The following is an 18,038-nucleotide window of genomic DNA, read 5'->3' on the forward strand; positions in this document are numbered from 1 at the left end:
CTGAAAATGACATAAGTATGCATTTCCATTGCTCTAGCTGGAAAATCTCAAAATAAAGGTGATGGAGAGTTGCAGATGCAAATATGCACCATATCACGCCTCAACAGGCTCTTACATATCATTCGCATGAATGACAGTCCTTACACCGGAATTCCAAGGGTTACTACACTGCGCTTGGCTAGAGAAAATTCGACATCATCTGACAAACAGGCATTTAAAAATGGCAAAGATCTCGAGATTGATGAACCTATTGCATCGTAGAAATCAAGCTGCAACTGTTGTGCAAGACAGTCTTGCACGCTGTAATTGAATGGCAGGGGTGGGGGTGTTTTAACAGTCGTATTACTTTCTTAAGTTAAAATATAATCATTTAACATTTTTATTAAATCTCTGATGTTTTTAAATCGAGTTTTACCTTACTGTATTCATTTCCGAAAATCATTAGATAAAAATTCAAATATTTGTAGATTACTGCTTGTTGTGTTTCTTTTGCGTTTCAGTATAATTACCATTGTACATCAATAACAACAAATAGAATGATAAGTAGAATCAATTACATGTTTTTTAGTGACTGAACAAGAAGAAAAGAGTCAAAGATGTATCAATGCCGACAAATTTTAGTGAAAGCTATTCAATGGCACAAAAAATTTAGTCCTTGGCCTTCCCTGTAAACCTGACCCCACTTTTCTAAAAATTTGCATTTAGCTCAGTTTCAAAGAAACTATTCAAGATGTATTTATCAAACTTCAGATACAAATATTGAATAGTTCTCAGAATTTTAACTTAACACAAATTAAGAAAGAAAAGTGAGGTCGAAGGTCAAGATCCAAAAATGTTGATGCAGTTGAATAACTCTCAATATGTATCAGCATATGAAATATGTTAAAAAGATCTTGAATAGTTTCTTAAAAACTGCTAAACACAAAGAGGGTGTTGCAGAAACTCCTGATTATTCCTTATATCGAGAAGGACATTTAAATACCCACGACGAGTTATGTCTAAATATAGATAATGCTACGTAGATGACTTTATTTATACGACGGGTATGTCCAGCTTGTTATAACAAAACATTTAACATTTTACGTTTATTTCATGCATAGTTTTTTCCTTACATAGACTGGCGACTTGTAAGTAAACTTTTTTTTCACATCTATGGTCACTGTCGCCATATTGCACGAGAAAAGTTAGAATGATAAAAACACAATTAATGGCATGCAAGTGCACCTTGCACATCATTTTGAAAGATGTACTGTAGATAGCATGCTTTAATATTTTTCAATATATAAAAATGTCTCCACTTATCACGCTGTTAAAGCAATATCCAAGAAATTCCATTGAGTCATTTCAAGTTAGTTGTTTCAAGTCAAATCTGAGCCACTAATTAACAGAACAATTATGAAACGAAATGCGTATGAAAAAAATTAAATTATTTAAAATGATAGTACTTTACTTTTTAAGACACCACCACTAAATAATAACATTAAATATATGTCTTATTAGATTTAGATCACAATATCAAGGAAAACAATTTAATTCTGCATGCATTTAAAATATTATCCATTAATTTTCTGACATTCTCTCCCTCTCTCTTTCTCTCTCAAGAGAGATGTTACATTATACTTCCATTATATAAGAAAAAAAAATTTGCATGTATATACCAGCCATTCCAGGATTTGAACCCCCATTCCCAGGAAAAATAATCTTTGCATAGAGCCCACACGCTTAACCACTAGATCAGCTCCGACAGTGAAATATAATGTGCTATTTTATGTGAACATTTTGTATTTCGGATGGATAATAATTTTTAATTGATTTTTGTGATTTTCAGAAATATGCCTCTGAGAAACAAAAATCAGAAATGGCAGTTTTGAAGAAAAATCCTGTCTCTTTATGTGTATATCAAATTCATTCTGTTTCAAGGAGGCAATTTTTCAGAACAATGGGGATTCCCTATTTGAAAAACAGAAAACTTGACTTATTTTGCTATGTGATTAATATACATTTCATTTAATGGCAAATTGGAAGACGATATGCAGTTTCTAAATATTGTTCTACGCTGTGCTGTATATAGCGTTGTATCTGAAAAAATTTAAGACCGTTTTCTTTTACTTAAAATTTTTCTTTTAAACTGCTACAACTTTAGGGAAAATAACAAAAGAACTGCAACACCCTCTTTAGAAAAACTGAGGTCAAAGGAAAGGCAAGGTATAAAAAAAGATACCGGTATATGCAATCGATTAGCTCTCACCAGTACATACCAGCATACAAGGTTTGATAAAAATATCTTTAGTTTCTTTGAGCTAAATGTAAAGTGTGACGGAAGGACATATATGACAAACACTATATGCCCCGACCACATTCATGGCAGGGCATTAAAATACATGCATGTATAAAGAGATGCATCTCGCATGATTACAAGCGTTACACTTTTCCCCCAGTCCAAAGTTTACTGAAACAGAATCTTACAAATCTAGCATATCTTGCATGAGTTACTCATGTTTTCCACAGTCCAATGAGTTTACAGACTCCTACAGAACTAGTATATTGGCCTGCCTTACTCAAAAAATGTAAAGAACATCTGGTTTGGGATTTTTATTGACTTTTTATCATTTACACATTATAACAGAGTGAATGCTTTTATGACATCATAAAATCAATGACATGGGTTTTCAATCTTTTTCTTAAAAAGCAAAGATTCAGCTTCACTGTAATGCAGCAAAATGTTCAACTGAAATACATAATGTATAAAATCTGTTTATGAGCATATTATAAAAGTGGGAATTATGAAATTTATACAAATGACACAGAAGTGAAGCATGATAGTTTGTCTGTCAATTGATTTCTACAATGGAAGTTGCCAAAAGTTCTGGTGGTGAAAACATAAAACCACTATCATAACTGAAAATACTTTTTGAGGGCAAGTGATTACCTGTAAAGTTTTCATTCCATCCAATAAATTGGAAGAAAACTAAGAGGTTAAACATTTTTAAGTACTTTTTGGATTACACTCTAGACACACCTAGTAATTTATAATAAACAATGGAATATCCCAGAAGATAAACAATACATTGATCTCATTTTCTGGTCGACCAAGGCATTTCCAGAAACTGAAACTGCCCAATCTATCACAGTATCAATAGAAAAATGTCTTATTTAAGGAATCACTGTCTAGTTAGTAGAGTATGCCAGGGCATCAACGATAGTTGGAAACGTGGGATAATTTGCATAACGGGCAAAGCCCGTTATGCGTAAATTATTCAACGTTTCCAACTATCGTCGATGTCCCTGGCATACTCTACTAACTAGACAGTGATTCCTTATATTTCCATTTCATTTTGAAATAAAATTGTAAATTTAGATTTTAAAAATGTAGACTAATAGATTTAAATTACTCAAGGCCTCACATGTCAATTTCAATAGTCCCCGCCCACTGACGTCAAACACAAAGACAGCCGCACGAGAATTACATGCATATTAGGCCTCCTTAGAGTCAGACACAAAGACAGCCGCACGAGAATTACATGCATATTTTGCCTTCTTAGCTACTGACCTTTCGCTTGGCAAAATTTGCATTCCGTTAGAATGATCAAGAAATCAACTCTCCTAATTTTCAAAGAGTTATCACAGAGAAAACAAATAGAAATGGAAATATATACATATATAAAATGGCACATGTATAATATATTTACAATACATATGCATCTTCAAATAAAATACAGAATTAATACAAGGATGCAACCTTTAAATTGTGCTGGTTGTTCTCTGCACACACTGATCATGGTATAAATGTATACTTGCATATTAGTATACACACACATTTGAGCTTCTTCAGCATGCTCTTTATTTTTCCAAATAAGACATAATATGAATTTAGCAAGCAAAACTCCATAAGCATTGATGAATTCTTTACAAATCATATCTTAGGCACAAGAAACTTTATCCTCATGCAAAGACTGACTGGAATTGAAAATGAGTTGTGTAAAAAGGGAAATAACTTTTACCGGTATTACATATTGTGTGGAAGTATGTTTAAAATTATGTCTCGTAAATAAATGCAATTTTGTTTAATTACAATGTTAAAGTCTAATGAAATATGTGATTTACAGTGCATTGATTCAACTGTAGCAGAATATTTATACATCCCTCACATGCAATGTAACAAGCAGGAACAGACCATATAAAAAAAATCTTGATCAACTTTCACTTGAAGAAAGTTCTGCATTTTTTTATTAACCATGTAACATTGTGTGCTCCAGAAGAGTGCTGTTTTAATTCTTAAACAAGACAAAAATTTCATTGCAAGCATCTATGTAAAATTCCATCTATTTTAACCCAATACAATATCAGGAAAAATCCTTATTAGTAAACAGTCATCATAACCACAATTGTTAAATAAACCAGTAGTGAAAAATTGCCATTTAAAGACAGGCGTATAAAAATCGCCATTTAACCATCCAAATTTACTAGAACAACAGCACAATACAGTAATCAACCAAATTCTCAATTTTTAAAAATTGTTAATATGTATTTATCTTCTCTCCAAATATTTCACACAATTGAAAATACATGTACCTGTCCTTATATCTATTTTTGTCATTTGAATCTATCTAATTTTTTTTTCATATTTAAATTGAATACATTTAACTGATTTGACAAAAATATTAAGTTATACTTAATAGAGTAATAACATAGCACTAAAAATTCAAAAGTAATGCCCAGCAACCATGAAAAACAAGTCAACATATAGCACTCTTGTAACCTGAGCATGAATAATTTTAAAAGCCTCTTTATATTCAAGTAATAGCTAGTGATAATATCTCCTTTTTCAGAGATTCAAAATCAAACATCACATGACACACATAAGTCACATGGCTCGTCTAAACAATGTGATTGGGGGCTTTATCCTCCCCTGTCTGTTTCACTGCCACCTCCACCTCTACCTGGCTTGTAGAAGTTGGATCCACTCCTACAGATGTATGAGAAGCTGAATCTGCTCCTGTGAAAGCTGCATTGTTAATTCCAGAGGGTCCAGCCCTTGTCTCTTCAGGAATCCTGTTGTCCTCCTCCTCAGATGAGGTTTCCATGGTTATGTCTGCCTCTACGGTATCCACTTCATCCTCGGATGAGTCTGAGATACTAGACTGTGATTGTCGTCTAATTTGTACTCTCTGGACCTCCGTTCTCACTACTTCAGGCAGGCCTGCAAAAAAAAAAAAGCACTCATACAGAAAGACACCTACTGCCTCATTGTGAAATTCACTTTTCAAATATCTAAAATAAAGTTCCACATTTTTCTTCAAAATCTACTTTTCATTTCTGTCTAACTTCTCCATATCTTATTTTAATATTAGAATGTTTCATGTTTAAAGGAAACGGTCTCTTTTACCAGAATTATCAAATGTGGATCGACGTGTATTGTTATTCCCAGCCAGCAATGGTGTGCGTTCACTGTTGCTTGGTCCCTCATCCTCGGAGGATTCGGAATCGGAGTCCGGATTTGCTCCAGGGATCACCTTCCGCTTACATACAGGACATGTCTTCTTCCTCTTTGTAAGCCATGGATCAATACATTTACAGTGGTAAGCTAGAATCAAACGGTTATTTTTCCATAAGTAACAATTTCAGAGGTTAAAAATACACATTTTAGGCTCTTAAATTACATGTAGTTTAAGAAATACCATAATAAAATATCAAGTAATTTTAGAATCTGTCCATCTCATTCGGGATTTTTTTTACACTGTGGATCAAATGACAAAGATTGATGTATTTGTAAATAATATAAATAAAGTATTTGGTTAAAAACCCTGTAGAACATGATCCAAGTATATCATCTGCAGTAATTTTCACAGAAGGGGCATTCCACAGAAGTACATGATCAAAATAGATGTCATCTACAGTGTACACTTAACGTGGGCACAGGGCAGAACTCTTAGTTTGTCACCATTCTGACAGTCGTGTACACTTACCATGGGTACAGGGTAAAACTCTTAGTTTGTCACCATTCTGATAGTCGTGTACACTTACCGTGGGCACAGGGCAGAACTCTTAGTTTGTCACCATTCTGATAGTCTTGTACACTTACCGTGGGCACAGGGCAGAACTCTTAGTTTGTCACCATTCTGATAGTATTGTACACTTACTGTGGGCACAGGGCAGAACTCTTAGTTTGTCACCATTCTGATAGTAGTGTACACTTACCGTGGGCACAGGGCAGAACTCTTAGTTTGTCGCCATTCTGATAGTCGTCTAGGCAAATCGCACACGTCTCATAATTATCCCCTACAAATAACAGGACGTATGTAAATAATGATTATCAGTTGCACATGAGTTTGCTTCCTTACAATAATGCTACTGTAAACCAACTTTTATTTACATGCAAGAAATGTTTTTCTTTTACTCAAGACTTTCTTTTACTCATCAATACATGTATTTATCCATATGAACCATTTATTAAATTTTGTATTTATGTAGAGGGTTTTGTCTTTTACAAAAATTTCACAGTCACAAATAAATTTAAAACTGACATATCCAAATAAATGGTTGCAAATAATAGTGGGTCTGCAGGATTTAATTTTAATGTGTAATTCTCAACCGCATAAAGAGCAGAAATGTATACTAATAAATATAAAAACAATTTTATTTGAATGATGTAGAGTATTCCTGCAGTGTTACAAAAGACAACCCAAAGATCGCTGGTTCAAACCCCACAAAGGGCACTTGATGCTGTGTGTGGTGTCCTTAGAAAACACACTTTATTTGGGTTTTCTTAGTCCACCCAGCTGAAATGGGTACCAACTTTCGCTGGAGGTTAACTTGTGATGAACTTGTGTCCCGTCCAAGGAGAGTCCCTTAGCAGCAGAAAAACCTGGTATAAGGAGCGGCCTTGTAAGCCTCTTAGCTCGGAGATTTAACCCTGTCAGACCTCCTATCCTCCTTATCACAGATCTATTGTAGTGTTTTACCTTTCTTAAACTTTTTAACTGGAATCTTTTTTAAGTGTTTTGTTGACAGTCGTGATTTTCGCCTCTTTTGACAATCCCTAATCCACTTAAACAGCTGAAACAGAGAGAGGATTTCTTGGTTATTTTTCATTATTGTTCTGATATTAGCCTACCTATATCTCAATATATCATGCAACATTCTTCAACTTATCATTTATAATCCACAATAAAAGACCTTACATGTACATTCCATCTTCGATATAATCACATTTACATGTATATACAATCAGTTAATTTTTTTAAAACATCAACAGTCTATTTTTTATATTAAATAACTTGATAAATATGATAACTTGCCATAAATAAAAGCATTAGGACGAAGCACGTGCCCACAACCACAGCAAAGGGCCAGATCAGATAAGGCTTGTCAAAAAAATCATCTTTTTCTATCTTTATATAAAACCTGTAGGAATGAAAGACTCAAGTTACAGAATTACTATTCAACCCTTTATGTCCACTACAGTGGTCATTTTAGATTGAAGATTATTATGCAAATAACAAAACTTAAGACTTTATAGTGATTTATTTACATCTAATATTAAGACTTACGTTTTATTGACATCAAACTGAAAGTTGTTTTTTATGATACTCCCTGCAGTAAATCCAACGAAAACTGATGGAATGGACACTCTTCCTGCATCTGAAAATAATGCTGTGAGATTTCACTAATGTATGACTTTATCACTAACAAAATGCATAGACAACACTTTTTAGCAAAAAAGAAATATATGTCAGTTTGAAATTGATTATTTCAAAGGACAAAGAATAATCAACCGTAACCAAAATTAAAAGTTGTGTTTTAGCTTTCTTCACACAACATGACCTACAAAGTGGCATTTGTACTTTGTACCAGATACTTTAAAATTGTGACAGCCAGGGCTGACCATGTACAAGAATTCTGATAAACTCAAACCTTTGCCTCCCCCCATTGATATGATACAAGAATTCTGATATAAACTCAAACCTTTACCTTCCCCCATTGATATGACACAAGAATTCTGATATAAACTCAAACCTTTGCCTCCTCCCATTGATATGATACAAGAATTCTGATATAAACTCAAACCTTTGCCTCCTCCCATTGATATGATACAAGAATTCTGATATAAACTCAAACCTTTGCCTCCTCCCATTGATATGATACAAGAATTCTGATATATACTCAAACCTTTGCCTCCCCCCATTGATATGATACAAGAATTCTGATATAAACTCAAACCTTTACCTTCCCCCATTGATATGACACAAGAATTCTGATATAAACTCAAACCTTTGCCTCCTCCCATTGATATGATACAAGAATTCTGATATAAACTCAAACCTTTGCCTCCTCCCATTGATATGATACAAGAATTCTGATATAAACTCAAACCTTTGCCTCCTCCCATTGATATGATACAAGAATTCTGATATATACTCAAACCTTTGCCTCCCCCCATTGATATGATACAAGAATTCTGATATAAACTCAAACCTTTGTCTCCTCCCATTGATATGATACAAGAATTCTGATATAAACTCAAACCTTTGCCTCCTCCCATTGATATGATACAAGAATTCTGATATAAACTCAAACCTTTGCCTCCTCCCATTGATATGACACAAGAATTCTGATATAAACTCAAACCTTTGCCTCCTCCCATTGATATGATATCATCATCTCCATCATAGTTATACACAATCACAGCTCCATAGCCAAGAGTCTGAGCACTGTACACCTAAAAATAACAGGATTGATTTAGTGAATAACTGTCTTCTCATTTGTTATTTGCGACTGTTAATGCTGATTTAAAGGTATAGAATCTGTATACTTTGTAATAATAGTAAATACTCAAACCGCTTATGAATTTTATTACATCTTAGAATGTATAACTTTAGTTAATACTAGAAAAAATTACCTGGGCAATTATCATTCCCACAGACCAAATGTTAAGTTCATGGAACTAATGTCAACTCAAAACAAAAAAATGCTTAAAAACTATGTATGTTATCCTAAAAATTTATGATGCTGTCTGTCCTCCTTGATTTTTTCACCCTCTCTTATTTATTTTTTTTTTCTCTTCTTCTGTCATGCTTTTGTTTTGTATATGTACCTCTGACCAGTTTGTATATCATAATGTACGGTATATACTCGCCTATAAGTCGTTTTTTTGGGAGTAAGATTTTGGTCTAAAACTCTATGTCCTACTTATAGGCAAAACCTATAAATATTGGGTATTTCTAGACCACGAAATTTAGAGTTGTTTTTTTTTTAAACAACTCCGACGATTACCGTATGATGTTCACTTGTTGGGAATAAAGGATTTTTAATATCTGTGTCATAACCCAGAACACAGGTAAATACAGTTTAGATACTGATATGAAATTGATTTGCGTGGATTTAAGATTAATTAATAACATATTATTTAAAACACATGTAAAAACATTAATTTAGAACATTGATCTGAAATTGTCTGATTCTGACAAAATGTTGTACCGAATTATAGGCGGGTCAATGGCGAATTCCTCCAAAATAACCTAAAATGATAAAACCAACTTATAGGCGAGTATATACAGTATATATGTTATTAAAGTACCCCACGTACTTATATTTTGGTTTGGGTGAATAAACTGAAGTGGAACTTTAACTTGAAGGTCCGAACTGAGTTTACCAGCAAAACATCAGCATAGCCAGTGAACTGGATGTTTGTGAGTGTTAAATCAGCATTTGAGTTTGTTACATGAAAAACGTGATGAACTATTCTGTTTTTGTGTCGTTCTATTACGACGTCACAATCAAAAGCTTTTACTCTCGTCAATGCTCTTACTCTCGTCAATGCTCATTTAACTGCCTCAAACATCAGTGTATTAGCCAATCAAAATGCATTTTACAAAACAGTTGCATTAGAATTAGACTTGCCAAGCAATACCTTAAAACTTAAGAAGTCATGTGTACTGTAATTATGTGCAATAATATTTATATTTCTTCATATCACGCTGTACAAAATTTGAAGATATGACCTTTAAACTTGACAATTTGATAAAGGACTACTTGTCACTGAGAATTATCCCTCTAATGAGAGGGTCAGTGAGACTTAATGCATTCTGAGTACTGTAAAGATTTCTGTTGGACATAAAAAAATTCTAATACTAATAAATAGCTCTTTTAAATAATTACCATATCATCAAATTTGCATCCATTTCTTTGCATTAGGGCTATCCAAGTCATTTTCTCTGATATATTGGCTGGTGGAATGTGTGGTTGATACTGGGTGCATTTTGTTGTTCCGTTGTCTGGCTCCACAACCATGACATATCCCTACAACAAATATTGCCATTTCCTTCACAATTGATATCAACATATACCTGACAACAGATATCAACAACTCCTTCACAACAGATATCAACAACTCCTTCACAACAGATATCAACATATCCCTGACAACAGATATTAACATATCTCTACAACAGATATCAACATATCCCTGACAACAAATATCAACATATCCCTGACGACAGATATCAACAAATCCTTCACAACAGATAAAAACATATCCCTACAACAGATATCAACATATCCCTGATAACAGATACCAACATATCCCTACAATAGATATAAACATATCCCTGACAACAGTTTAGCTTCAAGAACTTTGCCCTTTTTAATAATTGGTAACAAATGTATGAACTTTCGATACTTTTGAAAAAAAAAATTGTTGAGAATTTTTTTTCAGATATCAACATATCCCTGACAACAGATATCAACATATCCCTGACAACAGATATCAACATATCCCTGACAACAAATATCAATATATCCCTGACAACAGATATCAACACATCCCTGACAACAGATATCAACATATCCCTTACAACAGATATCAACATATCCCTTACAACAGATATCAACATATCCCTACAACAGATATCAACATATCCCTGACAACAAATATCAACATATCCCTTACAACAGATATCAACATATCCCTACAACAGATATCAACATATCCCAGACAACAGATATCAAAACTATATCAACTTACACCACAATTATAAAATCCTACTGGCTACTATAGATATCTATACAATCAATTTAATTTATTCCTCCATTATAAAACCCTACTAAAAATATCAAAACAATTAATTCAACTTAAACCACTACTTCAAAATCCTACAAAAGATATCAAATTTCAGTTGAACTTCAGCATCTCAATCATGGACATCTCAAACGCCCTTGATATACAAATGGGGGCTGGAATCACTCATTTTTATGTATTTTAACCTCAATGGAATCCTGGGATATCTCCGAGTTAATTTCTTGATCCAATCTAACTCAAAATAACAAGGTTCAACTGTAACTCATTTCAATTTATATTGCCATCGTAAACTCCTACTATAAATATCTAAATGATCAATTCTATTTCCACACCCATTACAAATCCCTTCAACAGATATAAATAAAAAATTTCAACTTAGATTTGTATCAAAGCTGCTCGACAGTACAGACTCAATATACTTCATCAAATACAGGTCAAACACTCATACCAGCTATTTAAAATTATCGTTAAATTCATTCATTATTTCTTGAACAGAAGAAGATAAACAAAGAAATAAATGACTCGCAATATAAGAAGTACAGTGTATGGAACATGTTTTTAATCTTACATAAAGCCCCTTGTCCGGGAGGTTCGGCCCAAAGCTTGCTAAATGATCTTGAAATGCATTGATTGTGTCATTGGTCGAAGTTCTTCTCTGAAAAAAAAAAATAATATCATAATTCACTGGTCTGGAATTACTGTAAGTAAAATTTTTCTCTTAACATGTGAACAAACAGTAATTACAGTAACTAGTTTTTATCATGTTTATAGCAGATGGTCCTAATCATGTTAACAATAACAATTTTGTCAGAATTCTCTAAAACTCAATGGTGAAAAATTATCAAATAAAAAAATAATACATTATAGACTTCATCTTATTTAAAAGTAATCTGAATCTAAGGACTTTAATATGGCTAGTCTACTAAATCTGAAAAGTAACCTAGCTCTAAACACTTACACATACCTGTACTTAACACAGACCTGTACTTAACACACACCTGTACTTAACATATACCTGTATTTATACTTACCTGTACTTAACACAGACCTGTACTTAACACAGACCTTTATTTACACTTACCTTATTAATACTCACATGTGCTTACCAGGTAAACTTACACTTAACAGGTAAACTTATACTTACCTGTACTTATACTAACCTGTATTTATACTTACAAGTACTTACACTTACCTGTACTTATACTTACCTGTACTTTTACTTACCTGTACTTATACTTACCTGTACTTATCCTTCCCTATACTTATACTTACTTGTATTTATACTTACCTGTACTTATACTTACCTGTACTTACACTTACCTGTACTTATACTTACTACTTATACTTACCTGTACTTAGACTTACACTGTACTTATAGTTACCTGTATTTATACTTAACTGTACTTATACTTAACTGTACTTAGTCTTACACTGTACTTATACTTATCTGTACTTATACTTATCTGTACTTATACTTACCTGTACTTATACTTACCTGTGCTTACACTTACCTGTATCCACTGACTTTTTCATGGTGACCTTCATGTACATTCTTACCAATTTAAGGATTTTACCACTTATGATGTTGATTTGCTTACTTATTTATAGCAATGCATATTTACTAGCCACATAGTGTAGAAACTTACCACTTCTATATCACAGGAGACCGTGGAGGCATGAAATAAACAAATCAAGTTGATGACGGCAAACACATAGAGCCCGGTCACATGCTGGGGTATGGGGCAATCAATAGGCATCCTCCTACATAAAATACCAAGACCTCATTCATTACAGATCAATTACAAACTTCTGCTAATAGAGGCATATATTATTTTTGACATATTTAATAAAAACAAACTCTATATTTATTTCCATACAAAACAAAAATTTTAATATTCCATTTCTGACAAAAAAATAAGGCTTAAACAAAATGATCAAAGAATCAGAGGTTTTTAAATGAATCAAGATCACATTCACATACACAGGAGAATGAATCATATTTCTTGATATGCATACATTAAAAGAGGGCAGGATTAAACACTGGTACTCAGCATTCATACAATACCGAATATTTATTTCAAAATTACCAGTCAAATACTGTTTCATTCAAAACAGGTACCAATATTCATGTTTAATCCTCTTTTGTTTATTTTTACATGTAATGCATTTAAGTTGATCTATCAAAATTGAATTGTTTGAATTTTTTCGAAAATTACCTGTGTTATAAAGTTATGCTAGTAAATGAAATAGGCATATCTGGCCTTGCTTCATGAGTTCTTTAACTTTTCAATTAATAATTCTCAAGAATGTGTACATTGACATCATTAGCTAAGCCCTGTCATATTTTAACAACAATTACAGATTTTAATCCAATTCTAGAATGCTTTATGATGAAATCGATCACTACAGTTTTTCCTGTACACTTTGTAGCTTCATCTTAAAATGTCATCATAAATATGAAGCATGAAGCAGTTTTATGTCACTCTGTCAGGACTGTGAAGCAAGTCAAACTGTACTTTATTTTTAATGATTACATATACCTGTAATTTTCTAAATTTGTTTTTAATTTCTTTTAACAGGGCTTAAATAAAAACAGAACCTAAGAATTCATTAAGAATTCATTAATAAACATGTTCTGAAACCAAATTTGTTTTCAAAAATACACTGTACATTGAAAGATCAAGATAAAGTACTGTATCAGTCAAAAATACTGTTTCATCATTAATGGTATCCAACCTATCACTACTCCCCCCCCCCCCCCCCCTCCCCATTTTAGAGGGCCTATAAATTGATGTATTCAAAATGGCTACACATGCAGTTGTTACTAAACAATGTACAATATCACTTACAGCTGTGGATTAAAACATTTATCCTGCTTAAGATCTTCCATTAAATTAGATGACAGATGTGTAATTAACTTTACTGACCTAATACAAGTGTCACATCTTTATCAAAGAAGAAGGTATGGTTTTAGCTTTATTGTGCCCTAAAAAATTAATGTTTTCAAAAAGTTTTGAAACTGGCTTAAATATTAGTTGAGTATATGACTGTAATAAATCAGGAAAGAATATAGCATGATGGAGTACCATTCTGGATATATGACGTCATTAATTTGATGCATTTCTCTATTTTAAACAGAAAAAGCCTCAAAATGACCCATTTCAAGGGTTATTTTCCTTAAGAAAATAGTGTCCACAGCCGTCGCCCACGTTAATTTTTAGATATGTTGTGTAAAATTCTTTGAAAAATCACATATCTCAAAATCTTTGTGGGCGATGCCTGTGGACAATATTATCTGAAAGAAAATTCCATTGAAAATTGATGTCTTCTGCAACTTTTTAAGAAAATACGGGAAAATGCACAAGTTTATGACGTCACAATTAGCATTTGGAAGGTCATGTGAGAAAAAAGATTTGTATGATCTTTCTGCATGGAATTTCAATAATTCAAAAAGCATGAGTTTTAATTTTTTACATCACTTTTATTTTTAAGAAAAACACAGGGCAAGATTTGTATTGAAACCGTACCTTGTTCTTTCACAAATTTTCTGAAATTAAATTTCAAGTGATTTTTCCCCTGACTTTTTTTTATATCAAACAATAACCAACTGAGATATATATTTCCAATATCCATTTTATTTCATATATCAATTTGCAGAAAATAATTTTATTCATCACATCTTCCTTGTGAGGAGATGGGACTTCAGTCTTTACAATTAACCTTTAACAAAAAGATGATCTCATTTTGTTGTGAATCATTTACAAAGGGCTACTAATATCAAGATAACAAATGGCTTCCTTTTTGCAAATTTTGCAAATAAGTGTAAAATTAATGTTTACACTTATTAATGTTCACTTTTTAAATTTATCTCATTATAAAACAAATGCAAGATTAATTACACCTTTTATAAGAAGATTTTACAACAAAAAGACCATAGGCCACATAGCTCACCTGAGCACTTTAGATAGATATAAGCAATAATCAGTTCAGTACTAAAAAGTTTTAATATTTAAGTACTCCCACCATATCACCACAGGGGTGGGGGTGATGATTTGAACAACAATGCATCCATATTAATATTATTAATCATGGCTTCGCTGTTCTTGAAAAGAAGATTTTTAGAGATTTTTCACAATATATTCCCATGTAAAACTTTGATCCCCTTTTGTGGCCCCACCCTACTTCAGGGGTCATGATTTGTATAAACTTGAATCTACACTACCTGAGGATGCCTCTGTATTAATATGATTACTCATTGCTTTGCTGTTCTTGAGAAGAAGATTTATAAAGATATATTTCCTATATATGTTTATATATAACTTTGATTCCCTGTTATGACCCTATCCTACCCCAAAGGGTCATGATTTAAATAAATCTGTTTTTACAGTACCTGAAGATGCTTCTTTATCAAATTTACAAATCATGCCTTTGAAGTTCTAGAGAAGAAGATTTATAAAGATGTTCCTGTGTATAACTTTGATCCCCTGTTTTGGCCCCATCCTACCCCCGGGATTCATGGTTTGAGCAAATTTAAATCCACACTATGTAATGAAGCTTTCACATAAGTTTCTTTTCTGACCAATTTGTTTTTGAGAAGATTTTTGAAAGATGCCATTAATTAATCATCTAACTTTGAATTAACCCTCCTTGAAAGAGGGCATAGCCCTCCATTTGAACAAACTTGAATCCCAGAGTTTCCGAAAACCAAATATTTCTATCAGTCATTCAGATTGATGACTTAATGTGTTCTACCAGTCCGAAGCAAATTCTTTAAGTCCAAATAAATTCTAGTATAATTCATGATGTAATTCAAAAAGAGAATGATATTGATTGGGACTGGTCCATTTCACCTGAAAGTATACATCAAATTGCTGCAGAACATCAATGCCAACCTAATTGGACCTTGAAAGAACTCAGATTGAGCGTGTAAATGATTTTGTGGATCATAACAACACCAATTGTGAGACAATGCAATAGATCTGAGTACAATTAATTAGAGTAAACTAATCTAACTGTGACTCGAGATAAGCACAGTTAGAATACATCCCATATATCGATAAATGCAATGTAGTAAATAGGATCGGATACGCTCCTAAATGAGTTTGAGGAATACAACTTAACAAAAGTTGCACTAGAAATAAATACTTAATTAAGGCCAATTAATTAATATTTTCTCAGGCCAAACATTTCAAAATTCAATGCGGCAGGCAGGTTCTTTTCTTTTTTTTGAAGCAGATGTTATACCTTTTTTTTTTATGTCAGTTATTCAACAAAATGATCATGATATCAACTGACTCTTAGTTTTTTGTTCTCTAATATGTATGTATAATATGTATTTAACTTTAAATAGTGTTATTCCAAACAAAATTAGTTCATAAAATACTGTATTAACAAGAAATGTATTGTTTATCTCATAAAAATGTCCATCTATTAGCATTTATGAAAAGGGGAATAACTCAATTTTCTTTTTAAACTTGGAAAAATAGAAAATTTAGTTATTTCCCTTTTCAATATGTCAATAAAATTGATCAATGCGACAGTGTTTGACCTGATGCGGAGGTGCCTGTGAAACTATTAATTTTTTTTGGCCTAATCCTAACAAAACCTTCTTGAGCTTGTATATGTTTTTTATCCTAATATATAACCTATATAAAGACAAAAATCCAACTCATTTTCTCAATGTTTTTTCTCACTTCAAATATACACCCTTGTTGAAATTCAGAACTATCTAAATTATTTGTAGTAGTGTAAATTAGAATTATCTGCCCCTGTTTATTTTGGTGCATTGCCAGAAAGTAACTCACTAAAGGCTTTTTTGATTTAACTATAAAAAGACAAAACTTTACTGGTACAACAAAAACTTCCAAAAACAATGGATTTAACGCAGAAATTAGTCATGTGGACCAGTGAAATAGCGAATTGTATCAGACTTTTCAATTTTATATCGGTTTTGACAGTAGGATAGATGGTTTTCTGAAACTCTGGAATCTCTGACAAACTTTCATTACCAGTCTTTCACGATAATTTTTCTACACAACCATATATTGCATGCTTGTCTTTATTTTCTTTTATCTCCAAAAATAGATCAAAACTCAGCTCGCCAACTAGAAAATTCCAATCACACCATGAAAAGGTATGTACTAATCTGTAGTTCACGCAAGTGGAATTTTGAGTGGAATCATGCCATATATGGTTTATGTAGAAAAATTATCGTAGAAGACAATGGTAATAAACAGAATGCCAATGCATTTCCTCTGAAAGTGTAAATGACTGTAAATCTGGGAAGGGGGTACTCCATGTCATTCGGAGTTAGATACTATTGATTAAAAAAAATATTACAGAAACAAGTGCCTGTCCCTTTACTTATCTATCTCTTACATAATCATATTTCTTAGCAAAAAAATCTATATAACTGCACCATATATATGTAAGGGGTTGTGGTACTGGGGATTATATTAAGAGACCCAGTAAGATAAAAGAACTGAAATTGCCATCGATACTCCCAGGGACCTATATACTAGTATATAATTAGGTCCCTGATACTCCTAAAACTGTCATCCTAATTTCATCCATATTACCACAGGATATCTAGATGTTAAATTACTTTAACCTTCAATTTACCTGAATTTAACAAAAAATATCCTATATTGCGTGTTTTCTTTCAACTGTTTACATAATTTTTGACTGATATGATCGACTTTGACTTCGTAAACATGGCTGTCTCTGTTTTCTTTCAACTACTGTCACTTCCGGTTGGAAGACACAATTCCGGATTACTCTCTCTCTCTCAAACAAAAATTGCTCAAACTCGATAAACCAGTTTAGTGGGGGAGGGAAAGGGGGAGGTTCAAACACATTGTCAGCTAATTAATTTTTTTAATACAATACCTTGGCGAGGTTTCACCAACAAGTGTCAACGGTGTCTTCTTATAGTCAACATTTTGAAAAAAAATACAGGTAA

At 32.6% G+C, this 18,038-nt stretch overlaps 1 protein-coding gene across 1 annotated transcript; it reads right to left on the reverse strand.

The window, feature by feature from the left end:
• Positions 1–2,577: 2,577 nt before the first annotated feature.
• On the reverse strand, positions 2,578–17,817 carry LOC133193484 (E3 ubiquitin-protein ligase RNF13-like). The gene is made up of 11 exons (XM_061329457.1): positions 17,699–17,817; positions 12,724–12,838; positions 11,646–11,732; positions 10,159–10,299; positions 8,629–8,719; positions 7,551–7,641; positions 7,299–7,404; positions 6,963–7,056; positions 6,199–6,279; positions 5,387–5,584; positions 2,578–5,200 (listed from the first exon to the last, which is right to left on the reverse strand). The coding sequence occupies exons 2-11, from the start codon at positions 12,832–12,834 to the stop codon at positions 4,878–4,880; spliced, it is 1,323 nt and encodes a 440-aa protein (XP_061185441.1). The 5' UTR covers positions 12,835–12,838; positions 17,699–17,817; the 3' UTR covers positions 2,578–4,877.
• Positions 17,818–18,038: the final 221 nt, after the last annotated feature.

Source organism: Saccostrea echinata, unplaced genomic scaffold (genome assembly GCF_033153115.1).
Source record: "Saccostrea echinata isolate AGI-Se365-2 ecotype Australia unplaced genomic scaffold, CSIRO_AGI_Sech_v1 ptg000001l, whole genome shotgun sequence".
Classification (NCBI taxonomy): Eukaryota; Metazoa; Mollusca; class Bivalvia; order Ostreida; family Ostreidae; genus Saccostrea; species Saccostrea echinata.

Excerpts from the sequence above, each read along its gene's own strand:
- LOC133193484 (XM_061329457.1), bottom strand. The coding sequence starts at position 12,834 with ATGCCTATTGATTGCCCCATACCCCAGCATGTGACCGGGCTCTATGTG. Across the intron at positions 10,300-11,645 it reads TCCCGGACAAGGGGCTTTAT|GGATATGTCATGGTTGTGGA; the intron begins GTAAGATTAAAA and ends TATTTGTTGTAG. Across the intron at positions 7,642-8,628 it reads ATCAATGGGAGGAGGCAAAG|ATGCAGGAAGAGTGTCCATT; the intron begins GTTTGAGTTTAT and ends CATTATTTTCAG.